Genomic DNA, 22,872 nt, shown 5'->3' with positions numbered 1-22,872 from the left:
AGTGGGTACATGATAATATAGTAAATCAGAAGTCATTTTTCTTCATATGTAGCACTCTTCAAGATGCAAAATATTGATATATAATCTGAACTTGTGTCCTTGTTAGCTGCTGGTTCTACAATTATATTTTTTTTTCTTTTTCTTTTTTCTTTTTTCTTTTTTTCGGAGCTGGGGACCGAACCCAGGGCCTTGTGCTTGCTAGGCAAGCGCTCTACCACTGAGCTAAATCCCCAACCCCTACAATTATATTTTATACTGCACATTTATACTTATATATTATATAGCACGTTTGACTTGATCATGTACAGATGTTCATGTGCTTCAAGCTTAGTCCATCTAAGGCCTGAAGAACATTAAGAAATTATCAGATCATAGTCATCCTTGACAAAGTGTTTGCTCCTGTGAGCTTGTTCCAGAACAGCATGGCTCCTCCTCACTCCTGCTTCGTTTCTGCAGACTGCCTGATTTCCTAGCCAGGCCATGATACAGCCAGGACTGACAGTAAGCTCTCTCAGCTTTTTAGCCCCCAACAGAGCTGAATAAATTATGCTTATGTATCATCTAATGTCAGGAATAGTGGCAACACCAAACAGACAAAAGTATACCTACTTTTCCAATTCCAAGGTGAAAAAAATGGAATGTTAAACAACTTGCCTAAATATTTTAATAGACAGATTGCTGTGACGATGGATTACATTTGATCCAAGATTATGTGTCCCTCCCTCAGTAAGAAAAATTTACATCTCATTGCTAGAATGTTTCAGTAAATGTTTATGCGTCAAACTGCTGTAACATAGGCAAATAGCTTTTACTTATTCACTTGTAGTGCTATCTCATTGCATTAATGTTATTTCTACTTACATATTTTTTAAACATTTAAGGTATAGCTAATAGTGCAGGGTATTGTTTTTCTCCTGAAACTGAATCAAAAGAGCCCCCTTGCTCAAGATCACTTTTGGATACAAACAGTAATTTCAATAACTTTTTTTTTAATATTGGAATTAGGGCCTCAAGCATGCCAAACATGTTTCCATTGTTGAACCACACCTCTCATCCTTTTTAGAATAGGATGAAAATACTGAGCATGACATGCACAGCCAGGACTTATCCTGATACCAAGTTGAGTTCTAGGAAGCACCTCATCATTGAAGGTACCAACGTTGACATATGCATTGTCTGTCATGTGTTGAGCTCTGATATCTCCTTTTGTCCCAAGTCTGCAGAGACTTGTCATCTTTTTTCTGAAATGACTCCAGTAGCCATTATTTTAACTGTTATGCATGTTTGTAATATGTTTGTGTGCCACGTGTGCCGTGTGCCCAGAAGACAGCATTAAATCTTCCTAGAAATAGAATTAGACAATTGTGAGAGGCCATGTGAATGTTGGCAACTGAACCCCTGAACTCAGGTCTTTTATAAAGAGCAGAAAGCATTCTATAAAGCTCTGAGCCACCTTTTCAGTTCCATCAACTCTTACCCCTGAGCTTTCTTGTTGAGACAAGAAAATCCTACTTGTATCATTTTCTGTCCTTTCAAAATATTTTAATACCCGGAATGTGAGTACATTAATGAAACATCCCACTTTTATGAAGCATAAAAATTCATTTAAATAAGCTGAATTCTTGAAATCAGTGTACTACATAAAAGTAAACACTTGCATTATCAACAAGGACAATGTTTTATTGAACAAATCTATGTACAATACAAAAAATTTCTTGAAATGAGACACTATTGTTGATTTATTGCAGTTCAATGGCTCAGTTTTAATTTGTACTTTTATAAAATGCAAAGTAAAATAATTTAATGTTCAACAAGGAAGCACAAATTTCCCTTCTTGCTGAATCTCTGTAGTATCTTTCACAAAACAATTCCAAAATGCAAATGCAGCATTTGCTCATTCTGAAAAGGTGTTTGACAGTACCAAATAAATTAAAAAATAAACACTATCATCCCTTTTAGGCTTTTCATTCATACAATATTAAACCAAACATGAAAGTACAGCTAAATATTCAGTGTGATTTGAAAAGAATCACAGATCAATGATATAAATTATATTTTGTTATATATTGGTGATGGTTTTTAAAAAATGAATATGGCTAGAGCCCAAAGTACCAGTGTCCCTGTCCATGGAGAGACTCTTTCCTGTGCATCTTCTGTGTCTGAGCAGCAAGGATTCAGATCTGCACTTTTGGTGACTTTACTGACACATATAATTCTTTATTTTAAAACAAATATTTGAAAGGTGGTTCATGTATCCTCAAAACATAAGTAGGAAAGGAGGAGTTGGTAAAGAATGTAGGTAAGATGGAAGCTTCCTTTCCTTCTGAATCCCAAATCGAACTGCTGGGTTTACATAAAAGCAAAATGCTTTGGAGAAAATCATAATGCACAAATTCTTTCAACAGGTAAAATGAGAAGTATATAAAGAGGTTAGAAAAAATGTGGTCAAACAGAATTTTACATGACGTTTTGGGCTGGTTATATATGAACCAATTTTATCTATAGGAAAACTTTTTCCTAGCAACACAAGTCAAAAGAAAACCTTCAAATTAAGCTTAAGGACAAAGTAACAGGTGGAATTTGTTTAACACATCTTTGCACACAAACTTCAAGAAAATGTAATGCTTTATGAATTTATATCTATCAGTGGTTACAACCTGCAAAAACTAAAGTTAAAAAATGGTAAAATGTAATTAACTGCAAAGTGTACAAAGCAGAAATTATGTTCCAAAAAAATTCATTGTGCAAATGAACCAGTTTCCAAACAGGATTTTTATTACAAGATGCACTTTTAATATGAACTGAAATAAAAGTCAATTATTACATTTTTAGTGTCAGGAAATATGGAAAATATTTTGAGTTGAAACTAAAGGATTTAAAATTCATGAGTTGCACTTATCTGTTATCTGCATGTAAATTCCAAAGCCTAATGTAGGCTACATAACAAACCTAAAACAAACTTCAATTTGATTGGAATGGACTAGTGACCATCATTGCATAGTTGCAAATGCCCATGATAAATAATAAAATTCAGAACTGTTTTTAAAAAATAAATCCTCTGATACAGCATTATTGAAAAACATAGTTTTTAAAAGTCTGAATGCCACCCTGAAAGTAATGTCCTATTTTCCTAACTTCAATGTTCCTAAAATTTGTATGATGAAATTGATCCACAGAAAACCATGCTAGAGTAGCTGAAACACTTAGCTGACACGTGGCATACTAATATGTCTAAAGAATTCACTTTTTTGTTTGTATGTCTTTATCTTGTTTAGAATTATATACTATTAGGTAAAGGAGATATCAGGTATTTTCCTTTTCATAACAGACAGGTGGGAAATATCTAGAGGATTTTTTTTAAGTGTAAAATATTTGTTTTAATAATAAGATAAAATCTTCCTTAAGAAAATCAGTGGTCACCAAGGACAATAATGCATTAATATATGTTATTGTATTCCTGTTGTGCAAATTTTGATGTAAATACTTCCTTAAATATAAAAAAATCACTGTGCAGGCCAAATTCATCACTAATAAAGAAAGCACATTAGTATGGCTTAATTTTGAATTAATTCTCCTAACTGAATAAAATAAACTCTTGATCTTATTCTTAGCCGACATACTTTTAAGCCAATTATTTTCATAGGACCATACTTAGATAATTCATACTAATATGTAAAGGACTTCACTCTGAATCATCCAGTAATGTCCTAATATTATGTACAGATAGAAATATCCCAGTGTGCTTTTACCATTATTCACATTGAAGATTTTTCAATTCAGTGTTTTCCTTCAACTAGCTAGAATGCAGTGGTCTTAGATTCTTCTTGCACCCCACTAAAGTAGCTGATGGTACCTTTCTTTTCCACTTCACACTGCTGCCTTTAAATAAATGACGTTACAGAGTGGGGTGTTGAAGGTTCTTATCAAGAGCTTATTAGCCAAGCACTGTTTTTGTTTTATTTTTAATATTTCAATGGTGGCAAGCCATTCACTAAGCTTTGACCTGTCTACTTAATCACCTAAAACAAGTTATAATCTTTAGTAGACAGCATGATGATAAATCAAGCTTTATTTCTATATATCAGCTTCTAAATTATATCACAAACTAAAAAGCAATGAATGATTCTTTAAAATATGTTTGACCAGAAGGGAAGACATAATGAATATGCATGACAAGAAAACAAATTCCGTTTTCAGAATGTTTTACATTGTTTATTGTAAACCAGCTCCCCTCCACCTCATCTTGGAATGAATCAACTTTTTCCTTTCTTCAGTAAGGCCATAGCTGGTTTTTTATTTCTGACTAGTTACCCAAATGTGTTTTCGCATAAAGCAAAACTGAACATGCTGCTATTAATCACCATAAACTTTTTAAAAGTGTGGTTTCATGGATAACTGGTACTTTGGGAGTTTTATAACCCTTTTGGAGTCTAAGCCGGCACATCTCCTCTGCAAGTTCATTCCAGAAAATGTGCTTTGTCTTTTCTTTAGTAATCCGAGACCACTCTAAAATTAAGGCCATCAGGGAAATAGCAAATTGATGATGCATTTTCTTGTAGTGCTTTGTTAACACTACTGCATGATCAACAGATCGTTCTGACACATTATCAGGCACCTGTAAAATAAAATGTTTTAATTCAAATTTCATAGATTATAGTACAAAAGCAAATCTTATATTTCTGGCATGTGTGTTGATGTGCTTTGTGGTGTACATGTATATGTATGAATGCTTCTGGGTACATGTATCCATATCCATTTGGAGACTAGAGGATGATGTTGGTTTTCTTTCTTGATAAACATGTTTAGGCAGGATCTCACTGGAACTCAAAGCTCTGAGATTCTGCTAGCTAGTCTAGATAGCCAGCTTGCTGGGGAATCTAACTGAGCTTCCCGCATGCTTGGATTACAGACAAGGAACCATGCTGGCCCAACATTTACATGGGTGCTGGGGATCTGAAGTCCAGTCCTCAGCACTGCACAGGAAGCATTTTATCTGCTGAGCCATTTCCCCAAGCTCTTTACTTCTATTTTTGACAGTAACTTATAGTTTTATTTGTTTCATATTCTATCATGCTGATGAAAAGTACTATTTCTATAAGTTCTATTATGTTAAACCTAGAATGAAGATTTCTGCTTGTAGCAGAAAAATTAGTGTAGTGTAGTGCAGTATAGTACAGTACAGTACAGTATAGTATTAGTAGGAAAAGTAGGAGCAAAGAATAAACAATATTGAGCCATAGCGTCTACAAGTTCATAAGCCTGTACAAACTACTTGTGAATTTTTGTTGGTTTATCTAAAGGAAGAATATTACTCTCACCACATAGTGGTTGTGGATTTTTAAGGAAATGTATAGATTAGTGCTTTAACATCTGGGATACACAAGTTACTGTTTTTAGTTATACAAATATACATTATAGATATATTGATGGGATCATTACATTTCTAAAGATAGAGCTACTCAAAACAGAGAATACTTACTTTCATCATCTGAATCAAATCCAAAGAGTGTCTGACATTTCTTTTGTGCAAGGTGAGCCTCAAGTGCTTCTGCATTACAGTAGGTGGTCAGGCATTTGCCACATCGTAATCTTTTTACTGGTTTTTTATACATGTTATCTTGATCAGAACAGGCATCTACAATATCAGTCAGAAATTTTCTGCGTTTTGGCATACTAAGGTATCGTTCATCAAGGTAACTGGGAGGCAAAGGTCTGACAAATGGCTTTGTTAAAATTAAGCCATATGAAGTATGTTCACTTGTAAGATTTGGTTTGGATGGTGCCTGAGATACTGACAGGGCACTGTGTTCTTGTGATATAACATTGGGTAAAACAGAACCATTTTCTGTCCCGTTTCTGTTTATGTCTATTTTCATAGTAGCATCTGATGTAACTAATGGCGTTTGCTCTATTTCACTGTGTCCGTTGACTAAGTCAGTGGGACTATGATTATTTTCAGGATTTGGCTCTATGGCAGGCATCTTTTGGTCTATCAAGCTTATATTTGAAACACTATCATCAGAATGTTCATTTCCATTCTGAACTAAACTGTCTGTTTTCTTTTCCATAGTGTCTATATATGTCTTTGGTTCTGTAGAATCTTTCCTTGATTTACTAGTAGAAACTGGCTGATGAATCATTTGGTTCTCATTACTAAATGGGTCTATGTTCTGATGATTAGGAACCACTTCACCCAGTTGTGCAGATGATTCTGGTGTTTTGCTTAAGTAATGCTGGGCTTCGTGTTCATATAACAGAGGAAGATCTTCAAAAAGCTCATGGCATTCTGGAAAACTACACTGAGCTTGAAATATCCTGTGACTTTTTGTATGCTGTGCAAGCTGGAATGGCAGCTTAAATGACTCATTGCAGTTGAAATGCAAACAAAAGTACACATTTGGATAGCTGTGTCTATTAAGGTGATCTATAAAATGTTGAGAATCCTCAAACTGCCTTTGGCAAAATTTGCACTTTCCTTTGCTCCACTTCATTACAGTCCGCCGCACATTTAAATCAGTTGGATGCACAGTTCTTGCATGCATATTTAGAAACCCAATTCTTTTAAATATCCTTACACAGCCAAGAGCAGGACACTTGAAGTTTCCTTCTTGGTCTGTAGCATATACATCTTTTGGATGGCACACAGTTCCATTGATTTTATGAAGTACTGATGTTTCTTGATTCAGATCATAATCATCTTCATAATTATCTTCATTCTCCTCCTCCTCATAGTCATCATCACATTGAGATAAAGACTCTGAGATATTATTGAAAGAAGTATCTGGTCTACCATTTTCAATAATGTTTTCCATAGCATTCTCTGGCATAGCAATAGGAATTTTAATGAACTCAGCCATGTGTTCACGGATGACCTCTTTGTTTCTCTCACTGGAAGCAGTCAATGTCTCTATTTCTAAGCTCTTAGTATTTGAATTCCCATTTTCAAAGGAAATTGAAGATTTGGAACCATTTATTTCTTCCAAAGTGATGATTTCTGGATCATCCTGTTGTGCTGTAGCAATTTGCTGCCTCTGAATCTTCTTAACATGATTTTTTAAATGCTTCTGCATAAGACCTCTGTTCCTAAATTTCCTACCACATATCACACATGAAAAACTGCCTTTTTTCTGATGAGCCTGGGCATGCCTTACAATATGGCCACCAAGAAATTCCTTGTTACATAACATGCATCGATGCCTGGGGACACTATGATCCACTTTGGAAGTGTTAAGAACAGAGAGGCTTCTCTTCGAATTAACCTGCCCTTTCCGCTGCATTACAGATGCATCATCAGGATCAGTCTCTCCAGTGCTCAGATCTGTGAGTGTGTCAAGCCCTTCTTCCACACTCTGTTGTTCCACTCTCTTTTTTAGACTACCTGCAGAATTTTCCAGTGTATTTTCATTTATAAGTTTCACTGCCGATTTATCACGCAATAATGCCACACAGTTTTTCTTAATCATTACGAAGTTCCAAAACTCAGGGTCAAAAAACAATCCCTTTTTCAAAATTGGAAGTAATTCAAAACGAACACGATTTTGAACAGTACTCGTGCCTTCACTATACTCTTCATCTGGACGTCTGTAAAGCTCTTCAACGGTTTGGTAGGCATCTAAGGAACGCTCAAGAAAAAATACTGAGAGAGCACAAACCCTGACAATCTCTAGATCATTTGGCAAAAAATGTGCAATTGTTTTATAAATTAGACATTTAGTTTCAGGATCATCATGGAGATCAAGCTGGAGAGCACAACCACATATCTCAACACAAATCTGTAAGCCTTCTTCTTCAACCTGGAAAACAAATGTTCCCACTAAATATATCTTAACAAATCATCATATTGTCTGCTTGAAAATTTTGAGTACAATTCCAAAAACTTTCTGAAACAGTATTCTGAAGTATGGGAAGAATTTCTAAATCAAGTCTCTTCAATAATTATGTTTGCTTTACTCTTTTATATTTAGTTTTCATGTTTGACAAGACCCAATAACCGCAGTATAAAATGTTTGCAAACTTTGTTTAGAATTTTCTTTCAACTCTAGTCTCCCTTAAGGGATCATTCTCATTCTCTGACAGAAGAGTTAATACATGTCATTTCAAATAGATGCCAAGAAGTAATTATGTTTTAAAATCAGTACAAATTTTATCATACTAAATAGAATTTATAATAATGGTGATATTATTGTTATTGCTATTATTATAATATATAGTAGGCAAGAGCTTTACATTTACTCAAATACAAAAGGGGGCACCATACAGATCTAATAAAGTATAAGAACAATAAGCTTACTGGAAATTGTATGAAAATCAGTCAACCTTTTACTTCTGTTAATGATAATTATATTAGCTTTTACTGCAGAATTTTTTATTGATTCACGGAAATCGACTTTATGCCTCTAATAGTTGGAATAGTAAACACATCTTTGACCAAGACAAGAAATCAGAACGGCATTAGTGTATGCCATACTGCCAACATATGGGTTATGGACTGTAGGAAAAAGTAACCATTTACAAGCTTCATGTCCTCGTAAGTCTCTTATAGTCTGGTAATTCCACTTAACTATATACAGTTTTATTATCAACTAAGATTTTCTGAGACAGTGAAGGAGTATCAGATCATTTGTAGATTAGCATTCAAAAACAGAATTTATAATGGTAAAAATGATAATTTGATAGTTATAAGATATATGTTTTATATGGAAGCAATTTTTCCAAATTAAGAAAAAATAGATTGTTTCTTTCTTCAACAAGTGCCATATTGAATATCTGAAGCTGAAGAGAAAGAATTTTGACAAACACAGAATGCAGCATTAAAATCTAAAAACTGAAATGAAATATATTTACCTCATCTTTAATGATTTTCATGAAAGGAAATATGACTCTCACATTAGTTGCTGTTCTTAAAAGTTGGTAACATTGATCTACAAACACTTGTTTTGAAGGATTAGATTTAAGCTGTAGTTTACTCCATATGAAAATCAACTCCCTGTAAATGAGAAAAAGACATATATCAAAACTCTAAGTGCTGACATTGCTTTCTTTGGCCTGATTCTATACTATCCTAGCAAGACTATACACAAAGTAGTTATAAATATGTATGCTCTTCATGCTACCTTTGAGATTAATAGAAGTTAAAAGAGAAAAATAAAAATTACATAATCTTGCATGATATGCCGGCATACCTAAGAAATTTATAGTGTTGACTCAAATAAGTCCTAATTTCATATACTAATACTGACATTATAACTTTAAAACACAAACTTTGACCTTTAGTATACTATCATCAGAACACCATCCAAGAATGGAGTTAAGTGAGAACTCTGAGTGCTTGTGAGAAAACTGAGTCCAAGAAACCTGAGTCTTGTGACTTTAGTGTCTTCAAAAGCATGGACTTATTCTTGAAATGTTTTTCATGTCCTACCTAGGTGCAGTGGACAGGAGTGAGTTTACTTCCATTTCTCAGTGTAATTGGCTATTGTTACTTGTTTATATACCTATGTGGAAAAACAACTTTTTGCCATGTTCTCCACATATGGCTTGTCCTTATGATTCTATACTTTATTCTTGTGATTTCTCTTAATCCCCAGTATAAATTGTCTGATGCTCTGAATAAAGTTTGTTGTAAGTTGTATAAAATTTAGTCAGTCTCATTATTTTGGCTTCATTTCCTCAGGTCCTGTTGCCAACTAGACCAGTAAACATACTACTTGCAAATTTAAAAACAGTATTTTAGAGTATTTTCATTCTATTAAGATAATGAAAGTAATTTTAAAATTTAAACATATTATAGTACTGATTCTAAAACTGTATTCTTTACATTATCTTTAGATCATGTGCTTTTCTGTGAACATGCTATACTTTTGAACAGACAAACTATAGAGCACTTAAAGCATTCACAGGGAGATTCTTTCCTAATACACGGCCAACGATGCACAAGGAGGGCTTTCGAGTGAAGTGAAAGCATAAGGACACAACTCAGATAGAAATCTTAGTCCTGGGGGCAAGTTTGCTTGTGTTTGTTTTGTCCAATTGATTTCCTATGGGTGTCTTGTGAGCTCAGCACATGCAAGCAGAGTTGGGCTCACTGGACACTGGGTTTTCTTCATTTTACATGTAACAGCATGTAATTACAACTCTGCTTGAGAGAAATGTAACAATTCTGCTATCAAAAAGTATTCTGGGCCATGACAGAATAACAAACATTCAGTTTAAAAATTCATGAACTCTAATATATTCTATATTATTAATTTTTAAAAAAAATGACTGACTGTTCCAGTTAGGAAACAACATTGTGTTTGCTGCTACTCACAGTGATTTTGGTTTTCAATCTCCCGGTGCACCTATTTCCTGAGATGCTGGTTAGGCTTGTTTATATATTTTATAAATCACATTTTCCAGTTAGTAATGCATGAACATCTCCTCAGTAATACAATGTATGATGGAAACAGTTACTGACATTTAAAAAGTAAAAAAGCTAATGTTTGCTTACCTTTATTCACTATCTTTAAAGACATCTCCAGTGAACTGCCTGCCTGGTATATACTCAAGCTTATTAAGTCCCTAGCTTCCTACGCAGATTCTATATAACCTTTAAGATACCAAGAAATAACATTTGATTAATACATTTTTGTTAGCTGAAAATCTGGGGTATTTTATTTTGTTTTGGTCTGTTATTGTTGTTTCACAGATGCCAGAGAAAGATTCTGTAGCTAAGCTATTGTCCTATTCAGACACTCTCATAGCTATTGTATCCCTAAATACTGAAGCCTCTTGAGGAATTTCGTAAGATAAAGCATACACATAAAAGATGGTGGTATATGTTAGAAATAAGGAAAGATCTCATAAAAACAAATAGCCCAATTATATTAAAGAACATATGGCCTAACTCTGCAATGCATTTTAAAACAAAATGATAGCTGGAAACCAGAAGGTAGATAATCCATTTAATATTTTACCAGTGAACATATTACAAATGTATACATGTTTATTTCTTCCCAACTTGTTCCAATATAGGATTTTATGGACAGTCTTTACACTCAAAAAGTTTATTTTGTTATTTTTTTTTAATTCTTAGCTGATAAAAGTTTAATTTCTCTCTCATCTCTTTGTTAAATTGCAGGGGTTGGGGAGGGAGGTGGACTTAAAAAACAAAATATATACCTATCCCAAGATTTTTTTTTCAGCATAACAAACAACAACAACAACAATAACAAAAACATAAAAGCAACTGAAGGGGCTGGAGAAATGGTTGAGTGGTTAAGAGCTTGTATTACTATTATAGAAGACCCTAGTTCAGCTGCTAGCATCCATGGTGGATGGCTCACAAACACCATCCCTTCAGCTCCAGAGGATCTGATGCCCTCCTTCTGGCCTCCAACAGCATCTGCACTCACATGCACATACCAATTCACATACACACATAATTTAATAATGAAACTATACAGTTTTTAAAAAGTAGTTGAACACTTTGATACAACTGTAAGAAAAATATATAGTACAAACTCTATTAACCAATCCTCCTTTAGTTCACCATTTTTCCATTTCAAATTATGCATCAGAAACACTCACCATATATAGTACATGTCCCCATTCTGGAGCTGTGGAATAAGAAAGGATTCACAGAGTTGTAAGGCTAGCAAAGTCTTGCCTTCTTTTTCAGTGTTACAGATGATATCAATTCCACTCTTACAGTCAGTTTTCAACAAATGCTATAAGAAGAAAGGAAAAGTCAGTTCCTATCATCAAAAACATATACAACTCTAGTTGCAATTTCTATTTTTATACTTGCAAGTACTGATAAATTTCTAGTTTCTTTTACAATTATACATTGTATTGAAACACTTTCATAGTTTCAGAGTGTAACACTTGCATTTCACAATGAGTACTTGCAAGATCATTAATGCCTATGGGTAAGTAAAATTCAGGTTAGGAAAGAAGTCCTTTTATTGTAAAAAGCAAAATAAATATAAGCATTTAACTTCTTAGTCCTTTAAGAGTCAAAATCATAATATTTCTCAGTTTTTATTTTTTCTGTATCATACCAAATACTTAGCTAAGTATATTATATTATCTCAATCATTTGTTACTATCAGATTCTAAGGCACATGAACTTAAAAGAATAGTTCCAAGTAAATACATTTAGATAGTATGATCTCTGAATCCTTGCTATCAATTCAAAACAATTCAATTACAGTAAAGTTGTGTTTTGTTTTTAGTAAGGTTAATAAATGGTAATATGAAAAAAGTCTCAAACCTCCCGGAATAGCTGATCTTCTACAGGTGACATAAACAGACAGGTGAAGAGTGCTTGATGGAAGTACAAGTCCTTACTGATTTCAGGGTGATTTATACAAGATTTAATAAGAGCCATTGCTTCAGGTATGCGTTCACAGGCAATTAGATATCTGGCACGTAGTTCAAAGAACAGTGGATTTTCAGAACTTAAGTATTTGTTCACTATATTAAAAAAGAAAACATCATTACTCTGAAAAAGTATCCAAACTTTGTTTTAAACTTTACAACTAAAACATATTTCATTAGATTATATAAGTAACATGTTCCACAGAAAACTTATTTTTGAATAGTCATCTAAGATGGCTGATCAATGAATTAAAAAAACAAACTTCAAGAGAGTACTCATGACATTCTAGTTGATTTCTTCTTGAGGTAAAAATTAGAACTGGATATTCTTTTTAGTTCATCAATACATTACAATGTTTCAAATAGCAAATCTAAAATGTCCCTACAGTCTAAGATTACACATTTGGCTTCTGGTAGTCCAATATTTTCATTACTATAAGAGACCAAATACTAAACTACATTAAAACCACATTAAATCATATTAACTGCAGGGAAATGTAAGCTAAGTTAATGAAAAACCTTTATCATGAATAAATATTAAATAAAATTAATGCAAAGTTGTGTCGCAGTTTCTAATTAATGTCACTAAGGATAATTACTAATTTATGATTACTTTTACTTTCATAATATACAAACACATTTAACTGTGTAAGTTTATTTAAACCTAACAACCTTATGACAGATTCTATGCTATTTGTTTTATTAGAGATTAAATGACTCGCCCAATGACAAAGATATTATAAGTGGCAGAGACTGAAATGGAACCTATATTTTATGATTTTTAAGTCCAAACATTTTTCAATTATTTATATTTCATCAGTATCTATTGAAGTATATTTTATTTTGGCTTAAACATTTTACTTACATTTACTTCTAAAATGTTTGATGAATAAACAATGACTTGGAATTCATGCAAAAATCTGTTTCAGTCTGAACTCCAGAGAAGAGTCATCTATATTAGTGAGGCTCTGGGGAGGCTTTGCCCAAAGTGAGCGATGCTAGTGTAGTTATAAAAGGGACCTGAAGAGCCATCAGGTTCACACTCACTCTGTTCTAGCTCCTCCTGCCTTTTTCCATTTGTGCCTTTCTTGATGCTTCCTACCCTATCTTCTCTAGCCACAGTTCCTTGTTTCCTCTCACTATGACCCTTATCTTTCCTATAATTTACTCTTGATAATTTTCATCAATAAGCAAGTCTTTCTCCTCATTTTCAACTGTCTTGGTCTTTGATTTGCTCTAAGTGTTTTCCAATCTACACATCAAGCAACAGCTCCCTTGTTTGCCTTTCGTTATCCACTCTTTGTATAGTGCTGGTTTGGTCTTAAGCCCAGCATGATAGTCCCTTTTACACATACTCCATGTCTTGACCTGTTGCAAATGAGAATATCCTTATATGTTTAAAACATGATAATTAACTGTTCCCAAGTTGAAAGAACTTGCCTGTTTACTTTGGCTTTTCACATTTTTGTGCTTATACACTATGGTTAAGGTTATATGCTAAGTTTTGGTGATCCACATAGAACTCAGGACATTTTAGTAATATGGGAAACTAAAGGGTTTCCCATATTAACAGGTGGGATTAGAGAAAAGAGCCTCCTGTTTCAATAAGATATTCTGGTTCTCAAGAATCCACTATGGGTCAGTATGTAAGAGCTGATGTCAAAGAAGGATGTAAAGTAATGAGGGAATGATACAAAATTTTATTAGTTTGGGAAATGCTATTCTATCATATTTGAAATTTACTCATTTATTTAAGTCATTCATTCATAATGTGATCATTCAATCACAGTACTGTACACAGTAATCATCAGTATTAACCAATTACTATGTGCAGGGCATTGGACTAACTATAGAATATAGGCACAGAATATGGTAGTAGTTTTCTATTACCATAGTAACAGGGAAAATAAATTCAAAGCTCCAACTTTCAGAACATTTCCATGCAATGGACAGATATTCTGTGTGTTATTTTTATGAAAAGGTTTAAGGTTTGAACTTAAAAAAAAAAAAACAATGAAAAAGTGTTCCTACTTAAACATATTTTATAACTATAACTGCTGGGTCAAAACCAAACTCCCTTTAATACCCAGTAAATACGCCAACAGCCACAGTACCATTACTAAAATGAAATATAACAAAGCTGTTATCAAGAAGCACTTTGGGCCAAGTTAGAAAAGAAATGGTTTTGGTGTCGACTCTCCTAAAGTACCTATCTCCTGAGATGCTGGTTGGGCTTTAAGAACAGCTTGCAACACTGGATCTTCCCATGGACCACCATCTTTAATGATTCGAGTCACCAGTTCCAGATTCACATTTCCATATCTGCGGAGGTGATTCTGGCATTCCTAGGAGAGAAAAGTCATTTTGGCTTTGTGAATTTAAAGGAGTTAAAAACTACTTGATCATCCTTGTTCATAAAGTGACTGATGGCCACATGATAACTACTCAATTATAAAAGAGAAAAAGTAACAAACAGTCTTAATGCCAAAGGTTACACAGACATACATGATTGAACCGAAAAAAATCCCATTAAAACAGGGATAAAATGTAACCAACGGAAAAACCTACAGGTGAATCACTTGTAGGGAAAGAACCAGGTTGCAAACAGCTGAAAATTAAATGATCTGTTGAGTTTACATAAAAATTCAAAAAGAAGTGCCTGTTAACAATGACAGGCGAAAGGCTCAGGGGACGTGCAGCTCAGCATATACACTCTATGCACAGGAGACACAGGTCCCTTGCTCTGCCCTGAACTTAGGCCACATCTTACGCTTCAGTGATAAATTTCAAAACTCAAAACTCCACTTCCTTTTGTTTGAAAATTAGATTTGTGATTAGCAGATGAAAAGACAACAGGTCAAGAAAAGAAATTAAACCTATAACAGGGAACAGTTTGCATCAGGTTTTAGATACAGATGTACTAATAAAATAAGTAATAATCAATCAGTACTCTCCAGCTTCTGTATTTTTAGATACATACAGTGCTTTTAAATCATATTTTATTATACAGTAACATTAGTAAAGGGATTACATTGATTTACTTAATTTTATTTCCTGAGTTTGATACACCAGTGTTAGATATACATCACTTGCATACCTGTTGAACTTTTTTTTTCTGGTTCATTATATGCTAAGAATTTTAAAAGTTGTTCAGGAAACTTAGTCTTAGAATTTTGAAAAATAAACTAAGACTTAGTAAATAAATAAGTTGACCTTGAACAGTTAAGAAAAAAGACAGGGCTGGAGAGATGGCTCAGCAGTTAAGACTGCTCTTCCAGAGGTCCTGAGTTCAATTCCCAGCAACTATAGGATGGCTCACAACCATCTGTAATGAGATCTGATGCACTCTTTTTGTATGTTTGAAGACAATGACAGTCTACTGATATACTGTCTAGATTTGTGTGTCAACTTGACACAAGCTGAAGTTATCACAGAGAAAGGAGCCTCAGTTGTGGAACTGCCTCCATGAGACCCAGCTGTAAGGCATTTTCTCAACTAGTGATCAAGGGAGGAGGACCCAGCCCATTGTGGGTGGTGCCATCCCTGGGCTGGTGGTCTTGGGTTCTTTAAGAGAGCAAGCTGAGCAAGCCAGGGGAAGCAAGCCAGTAAGAAACATCCCTCCATGACCTCTGCATCAGCTCCTGCTTCCTGATCTGCTTGAATTCCAGTCCTGACTTCCTTTGGTGATGAGCAACAATGTGGAAATGTAAGCTTAATAAACCCTTTCCTCCCCAACTTGCTCCTTGGTCATGTTTGTGCAGGAATAGAAACCCTGACTAAGACAAATGACATACATAAAAGAAACAACATCTTAAAAAAAAAAAGAAAAAATATGATAATGAAACTGGCAGTATCTGAATATATTTCAATATTGTCTGCATTGCAGTTAAAGGGGTTTTTTATATTTAACATAATACTAGAGGCAGACAGACAACTTTGTATCTTATAAATACTGTTTAAGCATTTTAAAAGGTGTTAAAATGTTTGACCCATTAGATGAATCATCAATTAAATTCACAGTGGCCATTACTTTACTTGTCTTAAACTATCACATTTTTGTGTCATTTGAACATTACATTTGTGACCTAAAAGTTAATTCTAAGTATTATTTTTCACTTATTGCTTAAGAAAAAAGAGGGTTTATTAAATAATAAAATGGACAAAACCAAAAACCAAAAATTCCTAATGGGGTGTCTCTGATCTCCAGATTGATCTCAAGATGCTGGGCTCAATCAGTCCTCCCTCAAGCTCCCAGCTAACAGGAATTAGGAGCACACCACACCAAAGAACTCACAATTTTGTGTTAATTATTTCACACATATATAATTATTTCATCAAAGAAAAAAATCATTAAGTTCAATTGTTAGAAAATAAGGTACCTCCTAAATGTTTTTTAAGGGTATCTCTAAATTAAAACCACGAAGTATAAAAAAATCCTAGAGTGGGCAAGTTACTTAACATCTCTGTCCTCTATCAGTTAATTTTTCTACAGCACGGCTACTAAAAAGGGCCCACGTGATAAGATTGTTGTGAGGATTAAATAACAACATGCAGTAAATAGTAAAAGGTTCTTGGGACAGTACTTTCTACATGTAAGTAAGTACTCATTGAATGTGAGCTTTTAGTTCTTAAGAGTATTTAACATTTTCAAAAAAAAAAGTACACGTGGTATATGTAAATAATCTATTTTAGGGTACCTAGAAAAAATGTATTTTCTCATCAGCATGCTATAACATTTATTATTAATGGATATGTGGAGGGAAAAGTATGTTTAAGCATATATGAATTACCAGTTATATTGCCAATTATGCTGAGGTATTCAGAACTGGACTCGTTATGTTAGTGTATCCTGTAAATTTCCTTTTAAAAAAGTAGAAATTTAGTTTAAAAAGAAAAAACAAAGGCTCTAAAGCTCCTGATTTAGACCACTGAAAGTTTCTCAGAGAAAGCTCTGACAATTTACTTTTAACAACTGCCAACCTCAGGCAATTTGGGAGGTAAGCATGTCAAGGTGCACTCGGGTCCGTTATGTACTTCTACCCTGGCGAGGATGACAGTATACACTATCCATCTGGTAGGACACCTTTGAAACTATTCTTTTCTCATTTAATGTGTAAAATATCAGTGTGATTATTCTGGGGTATTTTTGTTTCTTTTGTCAATATACTAAATTTTGGAGAGTACTACTATGGAAAATAACACTTATAGAGGTAATAAAAATGAATCATTTCGGTGTAGTCTACTTTTGAAAAGACAGAATGAAATAAGTATAAAAATAGTTCCTTTCTTTAGAAAGGCATGAATGGCTTTTTGCATGGTATTCAAACTAACACCCCCAAAGTTAGTATAGAATTTACTGCACTATAGAATATTTCTCTCCTGAAGCACTAGGCAGATTATTAGAATGTTTTCTGAAACAATACATGGATGTACATTAACGCACTCCTCTACATTAACTGCTTACTACTGTTGTTTACTGAAGTGGGCTTATTCTATTTCCTTTAGCTAGTTCCCTTCAACACTGTGCCTTTGCCAAAGGTATGAAGAACACAATTCTACTCCCCTTTCTTTCAGAATCCATTGTAAAGTAGGATTAATGTTTTATTCTGAAGCTAGATTTTTTTTCTTTCCTAAACTGGTTGCCATTTTAAAGTACACATGTGTCTATAAAGCTGTATTACAGTATATGGATATTTTGACATATGAGTTTGACCCCTTTGTCAGCTTATCATAATTAGAAATTTAAGGCCATACCTATCTGGACCATAACTATTACACATGACACATCCTTTTCTCCATCCATGTCCACAACATTTTAAATTCACCTTCAGTTTTACCTGTGCCCTCCTCTACTCATGTCATACTTCCTTAAACAAATGCCACGGTGTTATCCAAAACCATCCTATTAAGTCATTTAGTTGAATGATTGGCTGATTGATTGACTGATTGGTTGATGTGTTGTCTTTGCACATTTCCCATTACTCAAAAAGTGTTTATTATCTACTTCAATCCACAACAGATTTAATTACTGTCATTTCAGTATTAAATCCACTCTTAATTACCACATTAAGATGAGGGTTTTGGATATATTATCTTACTTTCCTTAGCTAATTAGGAGTTTACTCAGGTCTGGGGAGATGACTCTGAGTCATATCACATGCTATATAAACAGGAGAACCTGGGTGTAAATCCTAAACATCGACATAAGAATCAGGCATGCCTGTTACCACATTGCTGAGGGCAGAAACTCACTGACCAGGAACCCTAGCTGACATGGTCAGCTTCAGGTTGAGCAGACCCTGTTTCAAAATAGTAAGATGGCAAGTGATAAAGGACACCCATAATCCTCTCTGTCCTTTGCATGTGAGCATGAGTGAGAATACTCACTCATCCACTGTGCAACGTACATGCTTGTACAAATATTTTTTCTTCTAAAAAATAATTTCATTTTGGAAGATTTACCAGTATGTACTTTTGTGCAGCATGTACAGTGCCCATGGAAGACAGTAAAAGGTATCAAATTCCCTGGACTTAGTATTACAGATGGTTGTGATCTGCCATGTGGGTACTGGCAATCAAACCTGGGTTATCTGGGTTAACTGCCACACCATCTCTACACATACAGAAAATACATTTTTTGTTATTTTTTATACAATATATTTTATTTACATTTCAAATGTTATTGCCTTTCTTGGTTTCCCCACCATAAGCCCCCACCTGATCCCATCCTCCCCTACTTCTATGAGGCTATTCCCCTTGTCCAACATCCCCCCTTCTCCCCTCTCCTCCCAGACATTCCCCTACATTGGGGGGTTCAACCTTGGCAGGACCAAGGGCTTTTCCTACCATTGGTGCATAACAAGGCCATCCTCTGCTACAATATGCAGCTGAAGCCATGGGTCTGTCCATGTGTACTCTTTCAGTAGTGGTTTACTCCATGGGAGGTCTGGTTGGTTGGTATTATTGTTCTTATGGGGTTGCAAACCCCTTCAGTTCCATCAATCCTTTCTTTAACTCTTCCAATGGGGATCCCGTTCTCAGTTCAATGGTTTGCTCACATTCACTTCTATATTTGTCATGCTCTGGTTGAGCCTCTCAGGAGACAGCTATATCAGGCCCTTACCAGCATGCACTTCTTGGCTTCATCAATGTTGTATGATGGTATGATACATATGAAGGTATGATGGCTGTGTGTGTGTGTGTGTGTGTGTATGGGATGGATCCCGAGGTGGGGTAGGCTCTGAATGGTCATTCCTTTAGTTTCTGCTACAAACTTTGTCTCCATTATCTCTTCAATGAATACATTTGTTCTCCCTTTTAAGAAAGACTGAAGTATCTGCACTTTGGTCATCCTTCTTGTTGAGTTTCATATGGTCTGTGGATTGTATCTTAGGTAATTCAAGCTTTTGGGCTAATAAACAATTATCAGTGGATGCATACCAGGTGTGTTCTTTTGTGATTGGGTTACCTCACTCAGGATGATATTTTCAAGTTCCATAAATTGCTGACAAATGCTCTATTCAAATGATACCTTGTTCAAGGAAGAAATAAAGAAATTAAAGACTTCTTAGAATTTAATGAAAATAAAGGCACAACATACCCAAACTTATGGGACACAATGAAAGCAGTGAGAAGAGGAAAATGTATACCTCTAAGGACCTCCAAAGAGAAACAGGAGAGAGCATACATTAGCAGCTTGACAATACACCTAAAAGTTCTAGAACAAAAAGAAGCAAATACACCCAAGAGGAGTAGAAGGCAGGAAATGATCAAACTCAGGGCTGAAATCAACCAAGTAGAAAGTAAAAGAACTATACAAAGAATAAACAAAACCAGGAGCTGGTTCTTTTAGAAAATCAACAAGATAAACTTTTAGCCAGAATAACCAGAAGACACAGAGAGTGTATCCAAATTAACAAAATCAAAAATGAAAAGGCAGACATAAAAACAGAATCTGAGGAAATTCAAAAAAACATCAGATCCTACTACAAAAGCCTATATTCAACAAAACTGGAAAATCTGGATGAAATAGACAATTTTCTAGATAGATATCAGGTACCAAAGTTAAATGAGGATCAGATACGCTATCTAAAGAACCCCATAACTCCTAAAGAAATAGAAGCAGTTATTAAAAGTCTCCCAACCAAGAAAATCCCAGGACCAGATGGGCTTAGTGCAGAATTCTAGACCTTCATTGAAGACCTAATAACAATACTGTCAAATTATTCTACAAAATAGAAACAGTCAGAGCACTACCCAATTTGTCCTATGAAGCCACAATTATGCTTTATATCTAAATCATATAAAGACCCAACAAAGAAAGAGGACTTCAGAGCAATTTCCCTTATGAATACCGGACTCAAAAATACTCGGGGAAGGCAGAATAGACTACACTCTGCCCACATTTCTGACTCCAGAGGAAAACACCTAATGCCATCTGGGACCCCAGTGCACGGGGGCTCCTGGTTGCCGCCCTCACAGACAGCTCAAAAGCAACACCCCACGAGCAAACTTGAGCCGTGGGACCACAGGTAAGACCAACTTTGCTGCTCCAAGCGACCTGCCTGGTGGACTCAGGACACAGGCCCACAGGAACAGCTGAAGACCAGTAAACAGGAAAGACTACACGCCCGAAAGCAGAACACTCTGTTCATATAACTGGCTGAAAGAAAACAGGAAAACAGGTCTACAGCACTCCTGACACACAGGCCTATAGGACGGTCTAGCCACTGTCAGAAATAGCAGAACAAGCTAACACCAGAGACAACGTGATGGCGAGAGGCAAGTGCAGGAACCCAAGTAACAGAAACCAAGACTACATGGCATCATCGGAGTCCAATTCTCCCACCAAAGAAAACACGGCAAGAAAGACATGAAGAACTCCCTTAGAGAAACGCAGGAAAACATAAATAAACAAGTAGAAGTCTATAGAGAGGAATCACAAAAATCCCTGAAAGAATTCCAGGAAAACACAATCAAACAGGTGAAGGAATTAAAAATGGAAATAGAAGCAATAAAGAAAGAACACAGGGAAACAAACCAAGATATAAAAAACCAAAGGAAGAAACAAAGAGCCGTAGATACAAGCATCACCAACAGAATACAAGAGATAGAAGAGAGAATCTCAGGAGCAGAAGATTCCATAGAAATCATCGACACAACTGTCAAAGATAATGTAAAACGGAAAAAGCTACTGGTCCAAAACATACAGGAAATCCAGGACTCAGTGAGAAGATCAAACCTAAGGATAATAGGTATAGAAGGGAGTGAAGACTCCCAGCTCAAAGGACCAGTAAATATCTTCAACAAAATCATAGAAGAAAACTTCCCTAACCTAAAGAAAGAGATGACCATAAACATTCAAGAAGCCAAACAGAACTCAAATTCAAAGAAACAGAACTCCAAATAGATTGGACCAGAAAAGAAACTCTTCCCGTCACATAATAGTCAAAACACCAAATGCACAAAATAAAGAAAGAATATTAAAAGCAGTAAGGGAAAAAGGTCAAGTAACATATAATGGCAGACCTATCAGAATCACACCAGACTTCTCGCCAGAGACTATGAAAGCCAGAAGATCCTGGAAAGATGTCATACAGAACCTAAGAGAACACAAATACTGTATCCTGCAAATCTCTCAATTAACATAGATGGAGAAAACAAGATATTCTATGACAAAACCAAATTTACACAATATCTTTCTACAAATCCAGTGCAACAAAGAATAATAAATGGTAAAACCCAACATAAGGAGGCAAGCTACACCCTAGGAACAACAAGAAACTAATTGTCTTGGCAACAAAGCAAAGAGAGGAAAAGCACACAAACATAATCTCACATCCAAATATGAATATAACAGGAAGCAATAACCACTATTCCTTAATATCTCTCAACATCAATGGTTCAACTCTCCAATAAAAAGATATAGATTAACAAACTGGATACGCAACGAGGACCCTGCATTCTGCTTCATACAGGAAACACACCTCAGAGACAAAGACAGACACTACCTCAGAGTGAAAGGCTCGAAAACAACTTTCCAAGCAAATGGTCTGAAGAAGCAAGCTGGACTAGCCATTCTAATATCGAATAAAATCAATTTTCAACTAAAAGATATCAAAAAAGATAAGGAAGGACACTTCATATTCATCAAAGGAAAAATCCACCAAGATGAACTCTCAATCCTAAATATCTATGCTCCAAATACAAGGGCACCTACATACATAATAGAAACCTTACTAAAGCTCAAAGCACACATTGCACCTCACACAATAACAGTAGGAGATTTCAACACTCCACTCTCATCAATGGACAGATCATGGAAACAGAAATTAAACAGAGACATAGACAGACTAAGAGAAATCATGAACCAAATGGACTTAACAGAAATTTATAGAACATTCTACTCTAAAACAAAAGGTGTACCTTCTTCTCAGCACCTCATGGTACTTTCTCCAAAATTGACCATATAATTGGTCATAAAACAGGCCTCAACAGATACAGAAAGATAGA

At 35.0% G+C, this 22,872-nt stretch overlaps 1 protein-coding gene across 1 annotated transcript in view; it reads right to left on the bottom strand.

Annotated features, from left to right (window-relative positions):
- Positions 1–1,519: 1,519 nt before the first annotated feature.
- Positions 1,520–22,872, bottom strand: part of Znf654 (zinc finger protein 654) — a 64,934-nt gene continuing 43,581 nt past the window's right edge. The window contains exons 4-9 of the mRNA XM_032908238.1: positions 14,570–14,705; positions 12,254–12,456; positions 11,569–11,708; positions 8,845–8,986; positions 5,480–7,793; positions 1,520–4,615 (exon numbers count right to left, since the gene is read on the bottom strand). Coding sequence (XP_032764129.1) covers positions 4,608–4,615; positions 5,480–7,793; positions 8,845–8,986; positions 11,569–11,708; positions 12,254–12,456; positions 14,570–14,705 — 2,943 coding nt within the window. The 3' untranslated portion in view covers positions 1,520–4,607. The remainder of the gene's footprint in view (positions 4,616–5,479; positions 7,794–8,844; positions 8,987–11,568; positions 11,709–12,253; positions 12,457–14,569; positions 14,706–22,872) is intronic.

The sequence above is a fragment of the Rattus rattus genome, chromosome 7, assembly GCF_011064425.1.
Source record: "Rattus rattus isolate New Zealand chromosome 7, Rrattus_CSIRO_v1, whole genome shotgun sequence".
Classification (NCBI taxonomy): Eukaryota; Metazoa; Chordata; class Mammalia; order Rodentia; family Muridae; genus Rattus; species Rattus rattus.
Note: the sequence above shows the minus strand (reverse complement) of the source record. Positions and strands in the feature narration are given on the sequence as shown.